The 21428-nt window shown below is 35.9% G+C and overlaps 1 protein-coding gene across 6 annotated transcripts in view; it reads left to right on the forward strand.

The window, feature by feature from the left end:
• LOC138698669 (uncharacterized) overlaps positions 1-21428 on the forward strand; it is a 57827-nt gene that overhangs the window by 10166 nt on the left and 26233 nt on the right. For all 6 annotated transcript variants that reach the window (XM_069824818.1, XM_069824814.1, XM_069824816.1 and 3 more), the window contains one exon: positions 3010-3098. In XM_069824818.1, the coding sequence (XP_069680919.1) occupies positions 3010-3098 (89 nt within the window). The remainder of the gene's footprint in view (positions 1-3009; positions 3099-21428) is intronic.

Raw genomic sequence — 21428 nt, forward strand, 5'->3', positions numbered from 1 at the left:
ACTACATTTTCAGCTGAAGTGAACTAGATTGTTGACTAAATAGCCGGATGTGACGTCAGAAGTTATGATCCAAAGCTACATAGTGCATAGCAATCAAGTCCGTAGTAGCTAGTAAACGAAAATGCTTGCTTGATTGATAACTTGTTCACTAAACAAACATGGATACCTCATCAGCAATTGGGGTTATGAAATCTCAAAATGCTTTGGAAGTGAACTAATGTAAACATAATGTAGAATAAACGTTAACTTTGAATACTGGCATTGTTAGTACCTTCTGTACAAGGTTTTAAACATTATTGTAATATATTAAGCCCTCATCTTTCCCACATAATTCGTAATGAAACTGCATTAGGACACTGCGTTCTAAATTCAGTGCTGCACTGTGATGTCATGGTTTTTAGAAAAATAGTCTATAAAGAAGGCCATGATTCAAGCATACATGTCCAAAGCTTCCTAGTGTGTAGTTTACAAGTCACCTAGTTGCTAGTCACTAGTGTGTAGTATGGACTAGAGCTTTGAGACACGGCCTTAATACCCTAAGGGTGAAACTAACCATTTTTCCCCCATTACTACATATGCTAGTGGATTATAGTGAGTTTCTAGATGTCAGGTTGAATTTTCTTTTACCAACTTTGTTTCGAATCTCGAAAACTGACAAATACAACAACTGACAGTTATTTTGTAACTGTTATCTTGGCAGCAATAATTTTGGTTTGCAGTAAAGCAAACTAATGAAATGGGGAAGTCCCCAAGCTTTTGAAATTTGAACATAATTAATAATTTATTAGTAATGCTGGTATTATTATCAATACATTATTGAGTTATGTTGCATTGTGATTTTAATTCAACATTATATTCCGGTAAGTGTAATTAAATAAGATATAACTTACAGACCTATTTTGTATGAAACATGCACGTGGCTAATGACAGAAATATCTTTTTTAGTGTTCAGATCTTTATTAAAATGTCTTAGAGAGAAAATAGCATGGTGGAGACTTAGAAGTATGTATTTTAACTTGAGTATACATTTCAAAGTGATATTCTCTTTTCGGAATTCATACTAATCATTTCACGTGATCAAACAAAATACATTTTAGGTTAGGTTTCGTGAATCGTAAACTGCTTAGTCAAAACATTGAATTTCATGTTGTCAAAGTACATTTTAATGTTAGATCATACTAATCTACTAATTACCCACATAATGCGTGAGAGGTCCAGGAGGAAAATATACTCCCTCACAAATTATTGAACCATTTAGAAAACCCCTCAAACATACAGATGAGATGTAGGAAATAAACAAGACATTGTTATTGTTAATACTACATTGTTGTTGTTGTTGTTGTTATTATTATTATTATTATTATTATTATTATTATTTTTATTATTATTATTATTATTATTATTATTATTATTATTTTTATTATTATTATTATTATTATTATTATTATTATTTTTATTATTATTATTATTATTATTATTATTATTATTATTATTATTATTATTATTATTATTATTATTATTGTAGTAGTAAATTGGCATTGGACATTACCCTCTTTGGTGTTATCTGGTATTAGTTGGCAATACTGAAGAGATGGTCAAATTAGCCTTTTAGGAACTACTCTTATGTGATCCTCACTATAGTATTGACTTTTGATGTTTGTGTGTTAGACGAGAATGTGCTGCAACATCACTGTCTACTTATGTTATTTAACATGAAAGAGTTTCAATTCTATAAAGAATAGAGTACTTCTGCTGTACTGGTCGAAGAATTCTAGAAATCTACGAAGCCACAACAATACCTTAAAAACAATATACTTTGCATACTTTCACTCGGTAATGAGTTCTGGAATAATATTCTGGGGAAATTCCACAGATAGTAATGGTATATTCCTATTACAAAAAATAGTAATTAGAGTAATAGTAGGTGCCAAATCTAGGGAATCGTGTAGGACTATTTAAAAAAAAAACTACAAATAATGCCCATGGCTTGTCAGTATATTTTTTCATTAATAATCTTCCTCGTATATAATCGTGAAAACTTTGTAACTAATTCAACAGTTCATAGCATAAATACACGTCAAAAAATGACTTTCATACTCCATCGGCAAGTCTATCGTGCTATCAAAAAGGAGTGCGTTATATGGCAGTAAAAATTTTTAATAGCCTCCCTATCGATATAAAAAATGAAACTCAAAACATAAGATTATTTAGGGCCAAATTAAAGAAGTACCTAATTTCTCACGCCTTGTATTCTTTAGGTGAATTCATGACATTCAGTAACGCTTCATGAAATTGATACTAAAACTTTGTGTTGTACTAGTAGACTATATTGTAAATCTCGTCTGTATATATTTCATCTAGGCTGTGACTATAAATTAAGACTTTATAATAGTATTAAGTTTTTTTACTTTTTCCATATTCTAGCTGTGAAACGATGTATGAATACCATGGAATATTAATAAATACAATACAAAGCAAAGCAGAGTGCCAGACTGTAGTAATGTGTGATAGGGTCTCTTCAATTTTAAAAATTTTTATATAATGATTTGTTTTGCATGCAGTTTCTCATTTTAGTAGAGTTTACAGGAAGGTACTGTCTATATAATAGAAGTCTTTTATCAAGTGCAGTAGAGACAGATGATGAATGAAGATGGTACTGTGAAGGACAAAGCCAGATAAATTTGCCTGCGCCCAATCATTTGGGGACCTGGCTCTCTTTGTGCTGGAATTATGAAACAGGCCTTACTTACAGTCCAAAGAAAGCTACAAACCTCATGTCAAATGGGGAACATGGTACCAATGATATAACAAATTACAAGCTTCCTGGCTTTTATTATTTCAAGATGATTTCTAGAGAATTAATGCTCTTTCCTAATATAAGAGCATTGGTTATGTCACTTGTGTGCATGCTGACCCACAATGTCTGGTCAGTTGTTACTTGGGCAGGGCAGTTGGTATTTTTGTTCATTTGTGTCAAGTTGAACACTGAAGTCAGATGTCGTCTCACAGGAGGACACCCTGTGGGAACCACCTGCGGTCAAGAAGGAGTTGAAAGATGATGACGTAAGTGTGGAAGAACCTGAGGTGTGTCTTGAGAGGTGAGTTAGATCTGATTATTTGATCCTGTTTGATGGAGAAATAATAAATGTACTATTACAGCTGCTATTACAATAAATGGTAGTAGGAAGTGGAATGTGAAGAATTGATTTAGTGTTGCATTATCTACGGCAAAACCACCTAATACTCATTGTACTGCAGCTGGTCTGCTTCACCGTGCACAAAATAGACAGAAGGTTTAGAGTTTTAGTTGAGCATTATTTCTCAATTTGTTGTGATGTTTGAAATCCATTACCATATTTACTGGAATGTAAGACTTCCCACAAGACCCCACTTATATTTCAGTGTACAAAATTTAAAATCTTGTTTTGTTTTCGTTTATCCTATATTAGATTTTAAGGCCAATATTTAAGGGGAACTTTGGTTAAATTTGAATCCCAGATTATGACATAGTTCCACAACGACGTTAGCAAGTAACGAAAAAAGTATGAAATAAAAAAAAATGATTTATTGGAAAAATAAATTACCGACGAAACAAATATTTTAGGAATTCTTCAATTGTGGAAGTGGATTATCAATACTCAACTTTCTGCTGTCAGTCATTTGTCATCATATGTAACATTGCAAAAGGCAGACTCAGCACCTTCTTTTGCAGCATTATGGTTTGTTCTTGCGTGGATGTATACGTTGCATAATAAAACATCTGATTTAACTCTTCTCAAGTTACTTGTGGTATTAATATCCATTCAATGTTTTGCATCCCTATTTGTTTCCAGATGACTATACGTAAGATTTTCACATTTTTGTATTTAAAAGAGGATTGTATGTTCGAGTCAACGTAGTACACAATCACATATTTATGAGCTTACCACTTTCGAGGTGTTTGTTAAGTGCAGGATTTTTATCAATCAATCTTCTTAATGTATCCAGCTGTTTGCTGACAACATAAAGTCCGCTATAGTCCACTGTAGTCTATTCAGTTGTTGTTTTTCCGAGATGAAGGGTATTTTGATCGGTGTTCATTATAGATGCCTGTTGTTAGTAGCCAGAGTTGGGGAGTAGTCAATATATACTGCAGAGCTGTGTCTTCTGCAACTGGTACTGAGGATTTTAATTTACTTCTTTTGTGGACAGTATAGAGGAATGTGTTCTAGATCTTCATCATGATTATTACACCACAGACAAGTAGGATTATCAGAAATGTGAAATCGGTGTAGGTACAATTGAGTGACAATGTGACCTGTTCTGGCTCTTGTTAAAAATGTTTGAACATGTCTGGGCAAGTTTTTGTACATTTCCAGGTCATTTGGTTTCTTTTGTACAGACTGTAAAATTTTTCCCTTGTCAGAAGAGAGCCAATTGTTGATCCATGGGTTTGTAAAATGAGACTTTACTGAAGCAAAAGCACTGGATAGAGATATCACTTGAAGAGGTCTTGGTTGCAAATATGTTGCCTGTTTTGCAATATTATTGACTTTCTCGTTTCCAGGTATACCACAATGACTAGGTATCCATTGAAATGTTATTTCCTTTTGGAGTTCTTTTAGTTTACTTAGTTGTTTCTGAATTGCAATAATTCTATGCGCATATAGGTTTGGTACATATTTAATTATATTAAATATAGCCCCCTTGGAGTCGGTAAGTATGCAAATAGATTTTTCAGAAATTTGAGTAACACACTGAAGAGCAGCATCAATAGCTAGCGATTCAGTATCAAGACTGGAGGAGGATGAACATGGTATGAAATAACTTTCCTGATATTTTGGAAGATAATACCCTGCTCCTGATGTCCCATTATTAGGATTTAGAGATCCATCTGTATAAATCTGAAGGTGATCCTTATATGTACTGCAGAGTAGTTTCATGGCATCTAACTTAAGAATGTATGGAGGATCATTTTTGGAATGATTTCCTGGAATTTGTATGCTATGTTCTGGAATCACCCATTTCCATGGAGGAATTTCGTTCACAACTGGAGTTTTAGCAATGAGTGTGTCTGTGATATAGATTGGTATTTCTTCTTTTTTTACACAGGATATCATCTGACAGTTTGAAGAATATCTGAGATCTGTATGAGGCAATGTTAAATGTATTTTTAGATCCTTTTGTAATATATAGTGTCTGAGAGGTTGAATATTAGCACAGTCTAGTATATACAGTCACGAAGCTCAATACTTACTAAATATGCAAACATAGATAGTTGAAATATGCATCCATAGATAGTTGCTAGCCACCAGGATCGCTACTATCGCCTCATCACAGACTCTTTCCCTAGCAGACGATAAAATGTGTTGTACTTTCGACATCATGTTCTTTTGAAAAAATTTACACCTTTCTTCCACTATTGAAATACGAAATACATAAGTTTCATATGTTATTTTCATAAAGCATATATTATATTTTATAAACTCACCTTCCTGGATCATTCGGAAGAAGGATAACTCTGACCTCTTTTTCTTAGAATTTATAGTGCAACAAACGTCTCCTTGCCTCATATTATTATTCATATTATTGTATTTTAGCCATTTACAGTTATTACAACCGATAACGAACATTTCACAGTTTACACAGCTATTCACAACAATGCGAAATACGGCACAGTCAATGCCTTTTCGATCTAGACCAGGCCGTAATGTTTGTTCAGGTTTTCTATCTCAGTGTATGGAGCTCAGTGAAATATTATATTATAACTTTATTGCGTATCATTGTTAAGTTTTATTTAGTGTAATGTGTCCATAAGTTTCGTGTACTTCTTGCTGCATTATATGTTGCAGAAATAATTATAAAACTGTGTTATTTTTATGTGAAGAGAATTTTACATGTTAACATAATCTGTTCGCGTCAACATTTTAAGTTAAGAATTGAAGCTATTTTAGGTTTAATAAAAAAGAATTTACATTGTGATTTTAATTTAGCACATCTACCTTCCTTAATTGTAGACAGAAAATTTACTATACCACTCCTATGAAATTAGTGTACATACGATTGTGTTACTTCGTCTCTTAGGTTGTATATAAATACAATAATTCAGTCTCAATTGTAGTATTAAAATACAGACAAATTGAATGTGAGGGGTATCATACATGACAGTATGTTTAATTATAATGTATACTTGCAAATATAGGAATATAAGTTAAATATAGTAAACATAACCTATAATTTTCATACGACATAATATACTGGTACATATGTAATGCAAGGGCATTGGAGACCACTAAAATTAGACAGAAAAGGGCAACTGGTACAGTAAACATAACCTATAATTTCAGCATATCTAAATATCCGTGCGGTGCAACTGAAAATTATTGACTAATTTATATGGTTCAAAAGCCGCCCTTCGTGATCGGGTTAAGCAAGTCACATGCTCTGCCTTACGGCATCAGGATGGCAATAGTACTCACAGTGCTCCAAACAGCTAGCAACTATCGCAAGAAATGCAAAAAATCATCCCAAGCTTCGCGATTGTATATATTAGACTGTGATATTACATTCAATTTCTAAGGCAACAATTGACGTGGTTTTTGGTACTCGTAGGCATAATCTTAAGGCTGAGTTTTGAAGCACAGAAATTTTTTGTAGATGAGTTGCTGACGCTCCGCCCCATATTTCACATCCATAGGTCAATTTTGATCGTATATAAGCATTATAAAACAGACGCAGCAGGATTTTTATAAAAAAAAATCCCAAAATTTTGATTGAGACAAAGGTGAATAACAAGATTACAATAGATGACTATATAATGATATTGATGATGGCTGTGACAATGACGAATGATGAGGGCGTTGATGATGATTTGCCTCGTCCTGCTTTCGCAGCCCGGACCAAGTGATCTCGCTGCCAGACGACGCAGCGTCCACGTACGACATCCAGCAGGACTACGCGGTGGACTATGTGTGCCCCGACGTGAACGCCGTGTTCCGCTCGGGCGAGAAGATGTACATCTGCGAGATCTGCGGACAGGAATTCGTGCGCAGGGCCGAGCTGTACAAGCACACGCACGTGCATCGCGACGAGAGGCCCTACATCTGCGACGTGTGCAACAAAGACTTCTCGAAGAAGGCCACGCTCAAGGAGCACTACAGGATCCACACCGGCGAGAAGCCCTTCACATGCGAAGTGTGCAACAAGGCTTTCTCGAAAAGCGGCAACCTCTCGAAGCACCGGCGCACTCATACCGGCGAGAAGAACTACATCTGCAAGATGTGCAACAACCACTTCACGGAGAAGTCTGTGCTCACACAGCATTCCTGCTACCAGACGGGGCAGATGCCCTTCAACTGCGACATTTGCAACAAGGGCTTCAGGGAGAGCAGGTATCTCACCAAACACCGGCGCCGGCACGCGGGAGACAAGCCCTACGCGTGTGATGTGTGCAACAAGAAGTTTTCAGACAAAGGATTTCTGAAGAAGCACTATCGAATACACACGGGCGAAAAACCGTTCAAGTGTGACGTGTGTAATAAACAGTTCACCCAAAGTGGAAATTTGGCAACACATAAACGAAGTCACACGGGAGAAAAACCTTTCGGCTGCGATATATGCGGGAAGAAGTTTTCGATGAAACAGAAACTGAAGAAGCATCAGCGTATCCACTTTCGAGACCAGATGCTAAATCCCAGTTCCATAATGAATACAAATGCAGGCCTAACAAATACGAACTCTCTTATTCCTACAAATACTTCTCTTACGTCTGACACAAGCACATCGAGAGATGATGCTTTGCCAAATGCTGCCACTACCCACGACACTGCAAAAATCTCGAGTGCTAGTCCTGTTACATCTAAATCAGCTAACACACCAAACAATATTCCAAATCTGCCGAATTCCAACGATTTGGCATGTTGATGCTTGTCTTGTGTATAGAAGAGAAACAAGACTTATTTATAGAGTATAGCCTCATTCACAATGAAAATTAAACATAACGTAAGCGTTAACTTAAGAATATAAACGTTACGGTAAAATCAAGAAGTCATACCATCATTCACGATGGGAACATAAACATAACAGCAAACATACTTGGTAACCATAGCAACATAACGGCGCCATTTCCTCATATTTTGTCGTATACTTCAGCGCTCCACGATTGTGTTCTGTTTGCAAGTCACGTAAGCATAAGCATGAAAGTTTGGAGTTTGCAAACTTTCATGTTAACGTCTTACGGTAATGTTTATGTCAATGCTTATGTGAATCATTGTGAATGATCCCATTTGGTAGCCTGGGCGCAAACTTCTGTGTTTATGTTACGGTTATGTTTAATTTTCATTGTGAATGGGCCTTATGCACCGTTAAGTTATCCGAAAATTCGTTGAAATTATCCTCGTATTACACTGCGGAACTAGCATTATACAAGGTTACTACAAAAGTGATATGCACTTTCATTGTTTTATAAATCCACGTCGTTTTTAAACATAATTCTTCTGGTTTATTTTGCTAACTCTCAAATGTTCAATATGTGCTTGTTGTGTCATACAGCACTCCAATGGCGGCTCGTGACGTAAAAGGTGCGTGAAGCAGTGTTAGGTCGATTTCTAATTTTATAACAAGTCATGTAGAGGCTTATGTATATTAAATAACAGTATAGGCTATTTAAAATAAGTCACATTGATGATGATGATAAAATTATAAATTAACGGTAATAAATAATCATACCAATTTTTTGAAGACAAATTGAATCCTTCTGTTCATGGCAGCGAATTTATCAGTAACATCGTTGTGGAAAGGCTGATTTTTTCGTAATTTTGTGCACAATTTGGTTCTGGAATTGAATATTTCATTTTGGTTCAATATATAAAATTATGAAGCTTGCATAACAAATTCGTAGATAGTAGTATAATGTTATTAGTGTTATAACTACTATCAACGAAATAATGAAGTTTATTTCGTTGATAGAAATATTTGCGATTGACGAGCGTCTTTGCTGTGACATGCATCGACGCAAATAGTTTTTAATGCGATTCATGTAAGAAAAACTTTTTTCCACGGACAAATTTGTTAATAAGCAGGCGAAATCGCTGAAGCACGCTGATTGTATAAACAAATATTACTCTTTATTATTAGAATGGGCCTAATAACTAATGTAATAAGACCAGTAAAGGTAAAAAAGGTAAAGGTATCCCCGTAACATGCCATGAAGGCACTTGGGGGGGCATGGAGGTAGAGCCCCATGCTTTCCATGACCTCGGCACTAGAATGAGGTGGTGTGGTCGGCACCACGCTCTGACCGCCTTTTACCCCCGGGAAAGACCCGGTACTCAATTTTATAGGAGGCTGAGTGAACCTCGGGGCCGTTCTGAAGTTTGGCAGCGAGAAAAAATCCTGTCACCACCTGGGATCGAACCCCGGACCTTCCAGTCCGTAGCCAGCTGCTCTACCAACTGAGCCAAGAGAAAATAATTGCAATGCACACAACGCGAGCTTCATGCACACTCGCTCACATAACTGCGGAAAAATTTAACTTTGTATATAGGCTACAGTAGTACCTACAACGCTAATATCATAACCATGTTTTTTCAATTCCTCTTACATTATATTTCCACTTTTCTCAAGACTCGTGCTTGCTTCTTAGCAAAACAGTTAAAAAAATTACAAATATATTGATTTGGTATAACTTTTCTATGGGCGAAATTATTTTTACGCTTTTAAATTTCTGTAATTTTCATTGTTAGAGTTGGCTACCCTGAATAGTCCCTTTGTCATTGATTGGCGGAATGTTGTGAATTCACCGGCGCTATTCTTAGCGCAGCGCGATTTTTGAACGTACATTAAACATAAATATCATAAAATCAGTCGCACTGTGATGTGTAGTAAAAGTAAAATGAATTTTTCAATACTTTAAGATTCTATCATGAAGTTGTGCTTCACTTGGTTCACCTCAAAAGCCACCTCTGCAGCACTCTCCAAGTCTATAACCTAGTTCGTGCCAAACCCGGTGTAACATACCTGTATCGACACTTGCCACAGCTTTCATGATGCGTTGTGTCAACTCGTCTAAATGAGGCCCATAAACTATGTCCTTCACAAATCCCCCCAAAAAAAAATTTACGGTGTGAGATCGGGCCTCCTTGATAGTCACTGTCCGAGAGCGTGGTTGTCAATCCAGCGCTGCGGAATGTTTCGTCCAGATAATTTCTGTTTTCTAGCACCCTGAGCTCCATCCTGTTTGAAGATGAAGTTCATTAACAGTTCTAAAGCTAACAGGCCAAAATGCATGTCCATATTACACATAGCCATCTTAGCTATTATGCTTGCGCCAGAAAGAGTGTATTTCTTTTGTGGTAACCTGTGTTTATGTCCTAGAAATTTGTTATAAATGAGTTGATAATTTAATCAATGTTATTTCGCATGAGGTACATTCAAAAAGTGATAATCATTTGGCTGTTTTAAAAAATACTTAATTTAGAAATTGTGCATTCCCTGATCTATTTCGCTGCAATTACAGGAGGGATTTTGTGTACTTTGTTCATAGAAGCCTTCTGCCCGTGTTGAGCTACTCCTCAAGCCCCTGCCCACTTAGTTTCATTGTAATGCCGATTATTCGGACTTTAGGTGCACTAGCTCAAGGCGCTTCTGTTACAACGTTGTCATGCTTCAACACGATTTTCGCGTCTTGCGTTCTGTAGTGCTTGCTGTAAATTCACACTTTCACAGTACATTGTTGCACGAATTTCACAAACAAAATTTTCAGCCTTTCTGTGAACATGGGTATGAAGTACAATATCTACTTGGGTCAATTGGATGAAAATTATTAGACCATATCTGATGTTTCTTGGATCTGGTTCTAAGAGACTGTCATCTTCTTTTTATGCAGACATGGCTTTTGTTAGTTTTCGATCGACATGCTAGATGAGAACGGAAAAAACTCAAAATTTAAAGTTTTCAGAAAACTGCTTTTTAAAGTTTCGTGTTGCTGTGAAAAAGCCAAGGATCATTGAAATTACTCTAAATTCTGTTAATGATGTTTCATATGTACTATAAGCAAATACCTTACTTGTAATACCGGACAGGTAGCAATTTTACGTGCAAACGACGCTGGTGCTGCTACCTAGGCGGCCGGTGTGGTCATACTCGTGAAACAAGCTGTAATCAACTGGAATGTATATTGTTGCTGGGCTAGTTAATAGTTTTATTAATTAGTGCTGTGTTAAAATGTCAGGGTGTATATTATGTGCTGTTTATAATTGCTACAAAATTACAGCTTTACAAATTGCTCCAAATCGTACTTTCGATTTCTGAGTGATCATAAAACGTGAGTCAACAACATTCTTTAGTAGGCCTAATTCCTTCGTCTCTGTGTTGATAGAAAAATACAAATTGGCTTTTTTATTTAGACCTAATAAATGAATAGAAGTTAAAATGTATCGGAAATTTAAGGTTTTATCAAATTAAGTTTTATTGTTGTCCACATGCCTTTACTAATTATTACAAGCATCAGATTACTATCAATTTTATCTTTGCAGTTGTCAGCAATGCGTATATAAAGCATTATTGTAAATTCATTCCTAATATCAGATTGATTTTGGCTCACTAACCCAAAAAAAAAAAGTAACAATTAATTACGGAAAGTAATATGAAGTATGCAATATTTCTCATAATATACAGCTTTGATATAAGATAATAATTTTACATTAAATATTAATCAACATTATTTAAGTGTTTCATATATTACTCCACATTAGTAACTTATGTTTTAAACAATAGTAAGAATCCTGCTCTGATGTGCACGTAATTCCATCCTGCTCCGCTAGATGTCAGGTCCGCGACATTTCGCACTCACGCCAATGCTGCTAGTATACAGCTGTCCGGTATTAGCACAGTCTAGTATATACAGTCGCGAAGCTCAATACGTAGTAAATATGCAAACATTAGATAGTTGCTCACCACTAGGATCGCTAATATCGCCTCATTACAGGCAATGCAAAATAGTACCGTCACAGTCTATTGTTTCTAGCACCTCAAAACTCAGTATTATAGTAAGGTATTTGCTATAAATTCCAATTAGACTGATGGTAATGGGATTTTTCACAGCAACGTAGGACTTTAAAATGCAGTTATCTCAAAACTCTTAAATTTTGAGTATGATTGGCAGTGGTCATAATTATCGCCAGTCATGGGTAGGAACATTATACATAAAATCTTCGCTCGATATGACAATGTCGTTTATGTTGTGAACTAGATAAGGGTATGTAGAATTAAGTAACACTGAAATCTTTTTAAAGGTGTGTATGTTTACCTGGGTATATATCTGTTTTGGTCAAATGGTACTTTCTGAATGTGCCTTCTAATTTATTAATTTTTTTCCAACTGACTACAGTTTTGAAGCTGCATTGAACAATGATGTACAAGATATTTTATCACGATTAAATTTAAGACGTACACATAGAATGCAATTTGTTTGCACAAATTCAGATGCACTTTATATTACATTAGAGGAAAATTAAATGCCTTGGCATTACTTTTCCTAAGCATAAATTTGCTTCCCAGATTGCAGTGGTGGTTGTAACATTCTAGTTGACTGCATTCTGCATGCAAATCTTCTTTCATAGAAATTGTAACATAGCTACATAACCTCACTACACTGTTCACATTTTTAAATTGTGATTTCTAATTGCAGTATCAATACCATCACACATAATCTGTTATGCTGTTTCTGAAACATTTATTTATTACTCATTTTGGAGAAATATTGTGTTTTGTAATGTATTATTTATTTTATGTTAGCTTTACACTTTTATTAACCGCGTTTTATTCAATTTTCGTAACGTCGAATTTTGTACATGATTTTTATACACAACGGAAGGATGCTTCACAAGCATTGTGTTGCATGGAAACGTAGTAACAACTGCGATTTTACTTGTACACTGGTGACGGTAGAATAAACAATCACTGTAGACTAAATCTTAAAATTTTTAAATGTATATGATATATAATATGATATTTTATAAATATTATTGAATGAAATACGTAGTAAATTAGAAACAAAGTCAAATTCAGCTTCTAAAAAATCATCTCAATTCATAATATTAGCACTTGTAAAAGTTGCACAGCTTCATACAGGTAAATGCAATTTAATTAGTGGTTACTGGTAATGATGGAAAATGCATTTTGTTATTTGCTGGTTAATTTGACGAATTATCCCTCGCTGCTGTATATTTTTTGTGTAATTTCCCTCGTTTTTTATTTCTAAGGAATGAAAGTTCTGCACTCATCAGAGTGACAAGTGGCAGTCTAAAATAATGAGCATTAGTAGTTATACAGGGCATATCAAAAGTCCGGTAACACTTTCAATATTTTATTACATAAAACCTACTAATGATAGCACTTTCAAACACACGTCAGTTTAAAGTCAAACTCTCAAAGTTATTCAGCCGCTTAATTTTCAGCGACGAAGCGACATTCCATACGAGTGGGAAAATTAACAAGCACAACTGTCGTGTTTGGGGTACACAGAAACCTCACAGAATCATTGAACATGAGCGTGATTCACCAAAGGTGAATGTTTTCTGCGCGTTGTCACAACGAAAACTGTACGGACCTTTCTTCTTCATTGAGGCTACTGTGACTGGACATTCATATCTGGACATGTTGGAACAATGGTTGGTGCCTCAACTTAGACAAGATCTCGATGACGATTTCATCTTTCAGCAAGATGGGGCTCCGCCACATTTCCACAATGCAGTTCGTGCTTACCTGAATACGGAGATGTCTGATCGTTGGATAGGACGTGCTGGAGTAAGGGACAGATGTTTCATGACATGGCCACCAAGGTCACCCGATATGACTGCATGTGACTTTTTTCTTTTGGGGGTACTTAAAGGACCGTGTGTTTGTACTGCCTTTGCCACGTGATTTAGAGGAACTAAAAACCAGAATTCGAGAAGCTGCCGCCACGGTCACAGAGGATATGTTGAAAAGGGTATGGGAAGAGTTTGATTATCGTTTGGACATCTGCCAAGTCACTCGTGGTTCACACATTGAATCTGTATCATTAGTAGTTTTTGTGTAATAAAATATTGAAAGAGAGAGAGAGAGAGAGAGAGAGTGTGTGTGTGTGTGTGTGTGTGTGTGTGTGTGCGTGCGTGCGTGCGTGCGCGCGCGCGTAATGCTCTGGATTTAACAATGAAGTCATCATCCTTCTTGCTTCCCAATATTTTGATGGAAGGTCCACAAATGTCCTAAGAGTTTCACAATTAGCCAGGTGCTCCATCTCCATGTCCTCTTCTCTGGTGCTCAGTAAGGATTTAGGTGAATTCAGTACTCCAATACGATGGAGGCAATCATGACCAGTAATCAATCCAAACATGGCCACGGCAGATTTTCGAGGTAGATCAGGAATTAGTTTTGGATCTTTGAATGATTCTTTCCATTTTGAATTTTGATGTTTTGCCTGTTCACTGTTATTTATTCTTCTTATGACTCGCTTCATTGATTCATATGGGAACTTGAAATTTGTTTTTAAGTTGATATAAGTTCCTTTCTTTGCTAACATATCTGCTTTCTCGTTACCGTTCAGTCCGCAGTGGGCCGGGATCCATTGGAAGACCACTTTTTTATTTAGCATTTGAATTTCTTTTACTTTTTCCATTTTAGGGGATGTAGTTGAGCTGATGGACTGGATTGCAGCTTTGGAGTCAGACAGGACGACTATGTTTTTGCACTGGTTTAGCCAAACAAATACATTTTAAAGTGATGTATGGGTATAAATGGCTTCAACTTCGCCATCAAAATTTCTTGTGTACTTGCCAACATTTTTATAAAGAGAAAAGTATTGGCAAGTAGCTCCTGCTCCAGCTCCTTCATTTTGATCCATGAGAGATCCATCAGTGTAAATGTACAACCAGTCCTTTTGTGGGTATTTTCTATTAATTGTTTGTAGGGCAATGGCTTTTGCTATTTCTGGATTTATATCTTTTTTGTTGAAGACTTCATCAAGATCAAGCCAGCAATCTACTTTGAAGTTATTAAGTGGATTATATTGAGACATCAAGTTTTCAAGACATATTGAAAGTGTTACCGGACTTTTGATATGCCCTGTATATTGTCTGTTTGGCGTGCATCATTATCTGGTCGTAACCTTTCTTGCATGAAGAGGTGTGGTAATGCTCTCCTGTCTCTTTCTGTCTTCTTCACATATGCTTCCAGGAACCACATTAACATATTTGTCATGGTTTTTATCAGGATTTTGGAGTTGATACACGCGACTCAGCATTAAAATGGTAAATGTTATGCAAGACATTTTATCGTCACATACGTAATAAGAGTAATTTTAGAGAGGGTTGCCAGGTTTTGAAAATAAACATATTGAGTACTTACAACTCATGCTTTCGTTACTGTATTTAAACGTAATGAGTTTGTTTACTGTTCAAGAGTGAAAACACCTCGGTATGTGTATTCGAAGCTGGAATAATCTTGACAAAGCACAAAAGAATTCTAAATTCAGTTCCTCTAGTTCTACATTCAGAAAACATGTCCACAAACTTCTGACAAGTATTACCAGCAAAATAAACGGTACAAGTTAAAATATAATTCACACAAGTCCACCGCTATGGGATAATGGTTAGCACGTCTGATCATGAAACCGGCAGGCCCAGGTTCAAATTCTGGTAGGGTCCAGTTATCTGGTAGAAGTTTTTTCCGGTGTTTTCCGTCAACCTATTAAGAGCCAATGCTGAGTAACTTTCGGTGGCATTGTTACTTTCATCTCATTCAGACTCTAAATAACCGTCACAGTTGATAAAGCATCATAAAATAAAAACCAATTGAAAAACTTGCCATGTAAATCATTTCCATTCAATTCTAGTTCAAACAAGTCGATGTGTATTGAGACATTTCCTGTATCATATTCAAATTCTAGTTAAATAAGGAAGGAAAGTACCATAAAATGCAATAAAATTATTTTCAGTCTGGTTTTTGTATTGGTGCCTATATATGACATATTCTGAAGATCTGTCATAAGCAGTGGGTGGAGCATGGCATTTTCCAAAGTGTCAACCCTCCCCCCTCCCCCAACAATTGCCCCATTGTATTTACAGTAACACGCATGTAACACTTGTCGTCTTACTTACTTACTTACTGGCTTTTAAGGAACCCGGAGGTTCATTGCTGCCCTCACATAAGCCCGCCATCGGTCCCTATCTTGAGCAAGATTAATCCAGTCTCTATCATCATATCCCACCTCCCTCAAATCCATTTTAATATTATCTTCTCATCTACGTCTCGGCCTCTCTAAAGGTCTTTTTCCCTCTGGCCCCCCAACTAACACTCTATATGCATTTCTGGATTCGCCCATACATTCTACATGCCCTGCCCATCTCAAACGTCTGGATTTAATATTCCTACTTATGTCAGGTGAAGAATACAATTCGTGCAGTTCTGTGTTGTGTAACTTTCTCCATTCTCCTGTAACTTCATCCCTTTTAGCCCTAAATATTTTCCTAAGCACCTTATTCTCAAACACCCTTAACCTATGTTCCTCTCTCAAAGTGAGAGTCCAAGTTTCACAACCATAAAGAACAACCGGTAATATAACTGTTTTATAAATTCTAATTTTCAGATTTTTTGACAGCAGACTGGATGATAAAAGCTTCTCAACCGAATAATAACACGCATTTCCCATATTTATTCTGTGTTTAATTTCCTCTCGAGTATCATTTATATTTGTTACTGTTGCTCCAAGATATTTGAACTTCTCCACCTCTTCAAAAGATAAATTTTCGAATTTTTATATTTCCATTTCGTACAATATTCTGGTCACGATACATAATCATATACTTTGTCTTTTCGGGATATACTTCCAAACCTATCTCTTTACTTGCTTCCAGTAAAATTCCCGTGTTTTCCCTAATCGTTTGTGGATTTTCTCCTAACATATTCACGTCATCCACATAGACAAGCTGCTGATGTAACCCGTTCAATTCCAAACCCTCTCTGTTATCCTGGTCTTTTCTGATGGCATATTCTAGAGCAAAGTTAAAAAGTAAAGGTGATAGTGCATCTCCTTGCTTTAGCCCACAGTAAATTGGAAACGCATCTGACAGAAACTGACCTATACGAACTCTGCTATACGTTTCACTGAGACATTTTAATTAATCGAACTAGTTTCTTGGGAATACCAAATTCAATAAGAATATCATATAAAACTTCTCTCTTAACCGAGTCATATGCCTTTTTGAAATCTATGAATAACTGATGCACTGTACCCTTATACTCCCATTTTTTTCTCCAATATGTGTCGAATACAAAATATCTGTCTTAAGTCTAGGCAACTAATTTGTCCTCTATCTGAAATTTTTTGAATAAATTGAAAACATGGTAAGTCATAGAAACAGCAATGCGATGTGCACTTATATTAATACACATTATGAATCTTTTTTGAACGCCGCCATTCATGATTTAACGCAAAACGGATGAAAGCTGACATTTTTCATGTTACATTTGTAACCTCGTACTTTTTTGTTTAGTGGTTTATTTTACGACACTTCATCAACTTCTGTGGTTATTTATCATCTGAATGATATGAAGGTGGTAATGCCAGTGAAATGAATCCAGGGTCCAGCACCGAAAATTACCCAGCATATGGTCTTAATAGGTTGAGTGAAACCTTTAGAAAAAACCTCAACCAGATAACTTGTCCCCGCCAGGATTTGAACCTGGGCCCACTAGCTTCACAGTCAGACATGCTGATCATTACTCCACAGTGGTGGATGCCTCATCTTTGTTACGAATGCAAATAGTGCGTCTGACCTCTTGTTTCATGTTATTGAGTAAGACTGTTGATGTAGAATCGATTAAATCATTCTGAATATTATGAGATGTGCCAACAAACAGCAGATGTTTCCAAATGATTTCTTAATTGCTCGTGGTGACGTAATTCAATATAATTTCCTGTGTTTTCTGATTCACAGTTCTCATGATGGTCGCTAAATGGTAACTCTTGTTCGGCTAAGAAACACGCACTATTTTTAAGTGGCTAGTTCTGTATCTGATTTAACATTTTCGTTATGCATATTCCTACTGATTTTGAAAGTCAAGCTTAGAGACTCTTCAATTCTATTGTTTCCGAACTTTTATAATGCTTATTCTTTAAAGGAACCCGGAGGTTCATTGCCGCCCTCACATAAGCCTGCCATCGGTCCCTATCCTCAGCAAGATTAATCCAGTCCCTACCATCATCTCATCTCCCTCAAATCCATTTTAATATTATCCTCCCATCTACGTCTCGGCCTCCCCAAGGGTATTATTCCCTCCAGCCTCCCAACTAACACTCTATATGCATTTCTGCATTCGTCCATACGTGCTACATGCCCTGCCCATCTCAAACGTCCCAATCATAAGATGAATGCCAAGTAATCTATGGCGAATCCTCGGCTTCATTTCGTTAAATACCATTTTACTATCACCAATCTCATCGACGCTAAATAACCTCGTAGTTGATACAGTGTCGTTAAATAACCAACTAAGGTCCAGTTGTACGAACACGGAATAAAGTCCTGTTAAAATTAATTCCACGGTTATGCGAGAAATGTGTTGTACGAACTTGGAATAGTGCATTATTCGGAGAACAACTTCCGAATAAGCTATTCCATGCTTTCAGCAGGTGTTAAATTTATATCTAGAGAATAAAATATAAAATGGCAGCAGCATTAGACATGAATCTGTGATAGTGATGATGAATTACATATAATGTATTTTTGAGAGTGCGGAAACAAAGAAAATAAGGCACAGACTTTATCTATTAAACAAGTGTAACAATGAAGAATTTCTGGCAAGATTCAGTCTAAAAATGGACACTGCTTAAAGCGTCCTGGGATTGATGAATGATTATTGGAACATATAACACACAGGTAAAAATAGTTCACAATTTCATCATTATAAAGAAATTGTAATTTTTTAAATAATTAAAATTAAATTTAAGCAAATTCATAGCACAATATTACATCAGTATTACGTTTTGCATTATTATAACCTAGCTATAGACTCTCGTGCTCTTGTCTTTTGTTTAAAAGTTATGGCATCAGTTTTTGCTTTCTAGCACGTTCTTATAATCATTCACCATCACAACTAGCTTAAGTGTGATCTTCTATCTAATAATTTTGTCTTCTAATTTATTTTGATTTACTCATTTCTTTATAACAAAATCAGTACACAAAATAATGATCTGTTCAGAAAATATATTTCAACAATTACTGGTATTCTGAATGTACTTTATAAACATAACACCATCTAAAATATTGCCAACCTCTGTTCCAATTTCGGCTAACTATGGAATAGATAACCTTGGAATAAACAAACGTCATACAACACGATACTCCATTTATTCTACAGTTAGGCTATTCCATGAATAGCTATTCCAATATTTATTCTATGATCATACAACTGGGTCTAAAAAAAAAAATAAAAAAACTACAACACAAGAAATAATGCTCAAGATTTTTTGTGTGTTTGGTCTTCTATTGGAATATTTCGAGGTGATTTCGATTTGTTTGTCAAACTGCATCACTACATTCCAACTCGAGACTGTATAGGAATCGTGTAAGCTTTAATGGGTTGTGTTACATGTGTGATAATTTAAATAAACTCTGTTGGGCTTGAGGATTCTTTGAAATTCACCCAGCAATTGTATAGACTGCAAATCTAGTGTTAAAATTTTAACAACACTCAAATTGTGTTACTGAAATGTGTGAATTTCATTTTTGAAGTGGGATAATGCCTCGTGAGTCTGATATAACTAATTCTCCATGTTTTGGAAGTTGTTCCTACATATCAACTGCATTATTCCACCCGGTGATTAATTTAATAGTTTATATAAAAATCTTCAAAAAAGAATTGAATGTAACTTTAAATGTTCAGTTCTTTAATAAAGTTTAATGAAGAGTAACGTGTGTTTGTTCCATATTTGCGATGACAGCTGTTGTGCTCTGTTGGTTGCTGAGAAGATGGAGAAGTGTTGGATCAAAAAGCACTATGTCCATATTAATTTATTTTTCAGGAAGAGCAAAAAACTAATATCTTCCAAACTTTCAGGACTTAATTAAAACTTGTAAAACCCAATTGTTGTGTATAGTTAAGACATCGACTTGTAGCTGTCAAATGAATCGTTTTCTGTATATTACTGCTATCGACATAAATATTTTGGACTTAGTGCTTTTGAACCTGCCACATTGAAAATAATTTTTTGAAACTCAAATAGAACTATAGAGATGCATAATTTTATTTGATAACTTCAGTGAAACATAAGAGTTATTTTATGATCCATTCATAACCAAATGTTCCTTGTTCTATCATACAATGCTGCAAATTCTAACAGAAGAAATTTTCTTTCAACTTATTTTTAACTGTCATTGCTGAAACCATAATCTAGCCAATTATATCAGGTTGTTTTGTCATGTGAATGCAGTAAGTTTCAGATTACATCCACAAAGAAATACACAGCGTAAAATACTAGATTGTTTTCATCTATATGTTACAAAGCGCTCTCTGTTCCAAACACCTCGATGGACTCAGTGCTACCTGAATCAAACGTCATATTTCGAAGCTATTTTAGACTGTTAAGAAGGGCTTCCTGACAGAAACTGATTTCAGTGCTACAGAAATAGGGGGAATCTGTTTCAAACAGCATTTTTCTGCAGATGGACAGAGTGCTTTTTGATTCAAAATAGGCCTACATATCAGTACTGGAGAAACAAAACTGAGCATAACCAATATCAACTTCAACTGTTAAGTTATTATCTATTCTGATTTCAAACAAACTTCATTTCCCCCTTTTATTCCTGGACGTCCTACACTTCGCCGATTATTTAGTCCTGACAGCTCGACGACGCGAAAGAGAGGAAGTAATAGGAGTAGTGGAGAGAGCTCCGCAGTGGAGATAAGGGCGAGTGGTCAGTACTAGAAACATACTGCTCTACCACATGCATGATATCCGATCACTCTGAAGGCAAGCGACTGACTAACCCGAACACCCCTTGGTATAACTAAATGGACTCGCCTGACCCAGGCGCACATTGCCGGCGACTGTCAGGATTAAATAATCGTACTGTAGTATTGTGCAATAATAGCAATTTCCTGTCGGTGTCATTGATCTGTTTTTGTTTTATACATACAAGAAAGAAATTCAGCTGCTAATGAAGCAATTGACGCAATTATTTGCCAAGAATGTGGAGTAGACCTAATTACGCGAAGTTTTTTAAATGAATTTTTTTAGAAAATTTGAATAACTTGACGTAATTACTCCACATTCTTGGAAAAACAGGTGTGTCAATTGCTTCATTAGCAGCTGAATTTCTCGGGTAAAAAAAAAAGTGACATTACGGTAGCATTTCCACTCCATTTTAATATTGTTGAGCATATTTTTATATTGCCACGCTACTGTTTCT

This window comes from Periplaneta americana, chromosome 4 (genome assembly GCF_040183065.1).
Source record: "Periplaneta americana isolate PAMFEO1 chromosome 4, P.americana_PAMFEO1_priV1, whole genome shotgun sequence".
In the NCBI taxonomy this organism is placed as follows: Eukaryota; Metazoa; Arthropoda; class Insecta; order Blattodea; family Blattidae; genus Periplaneta; species Periplaneta americana.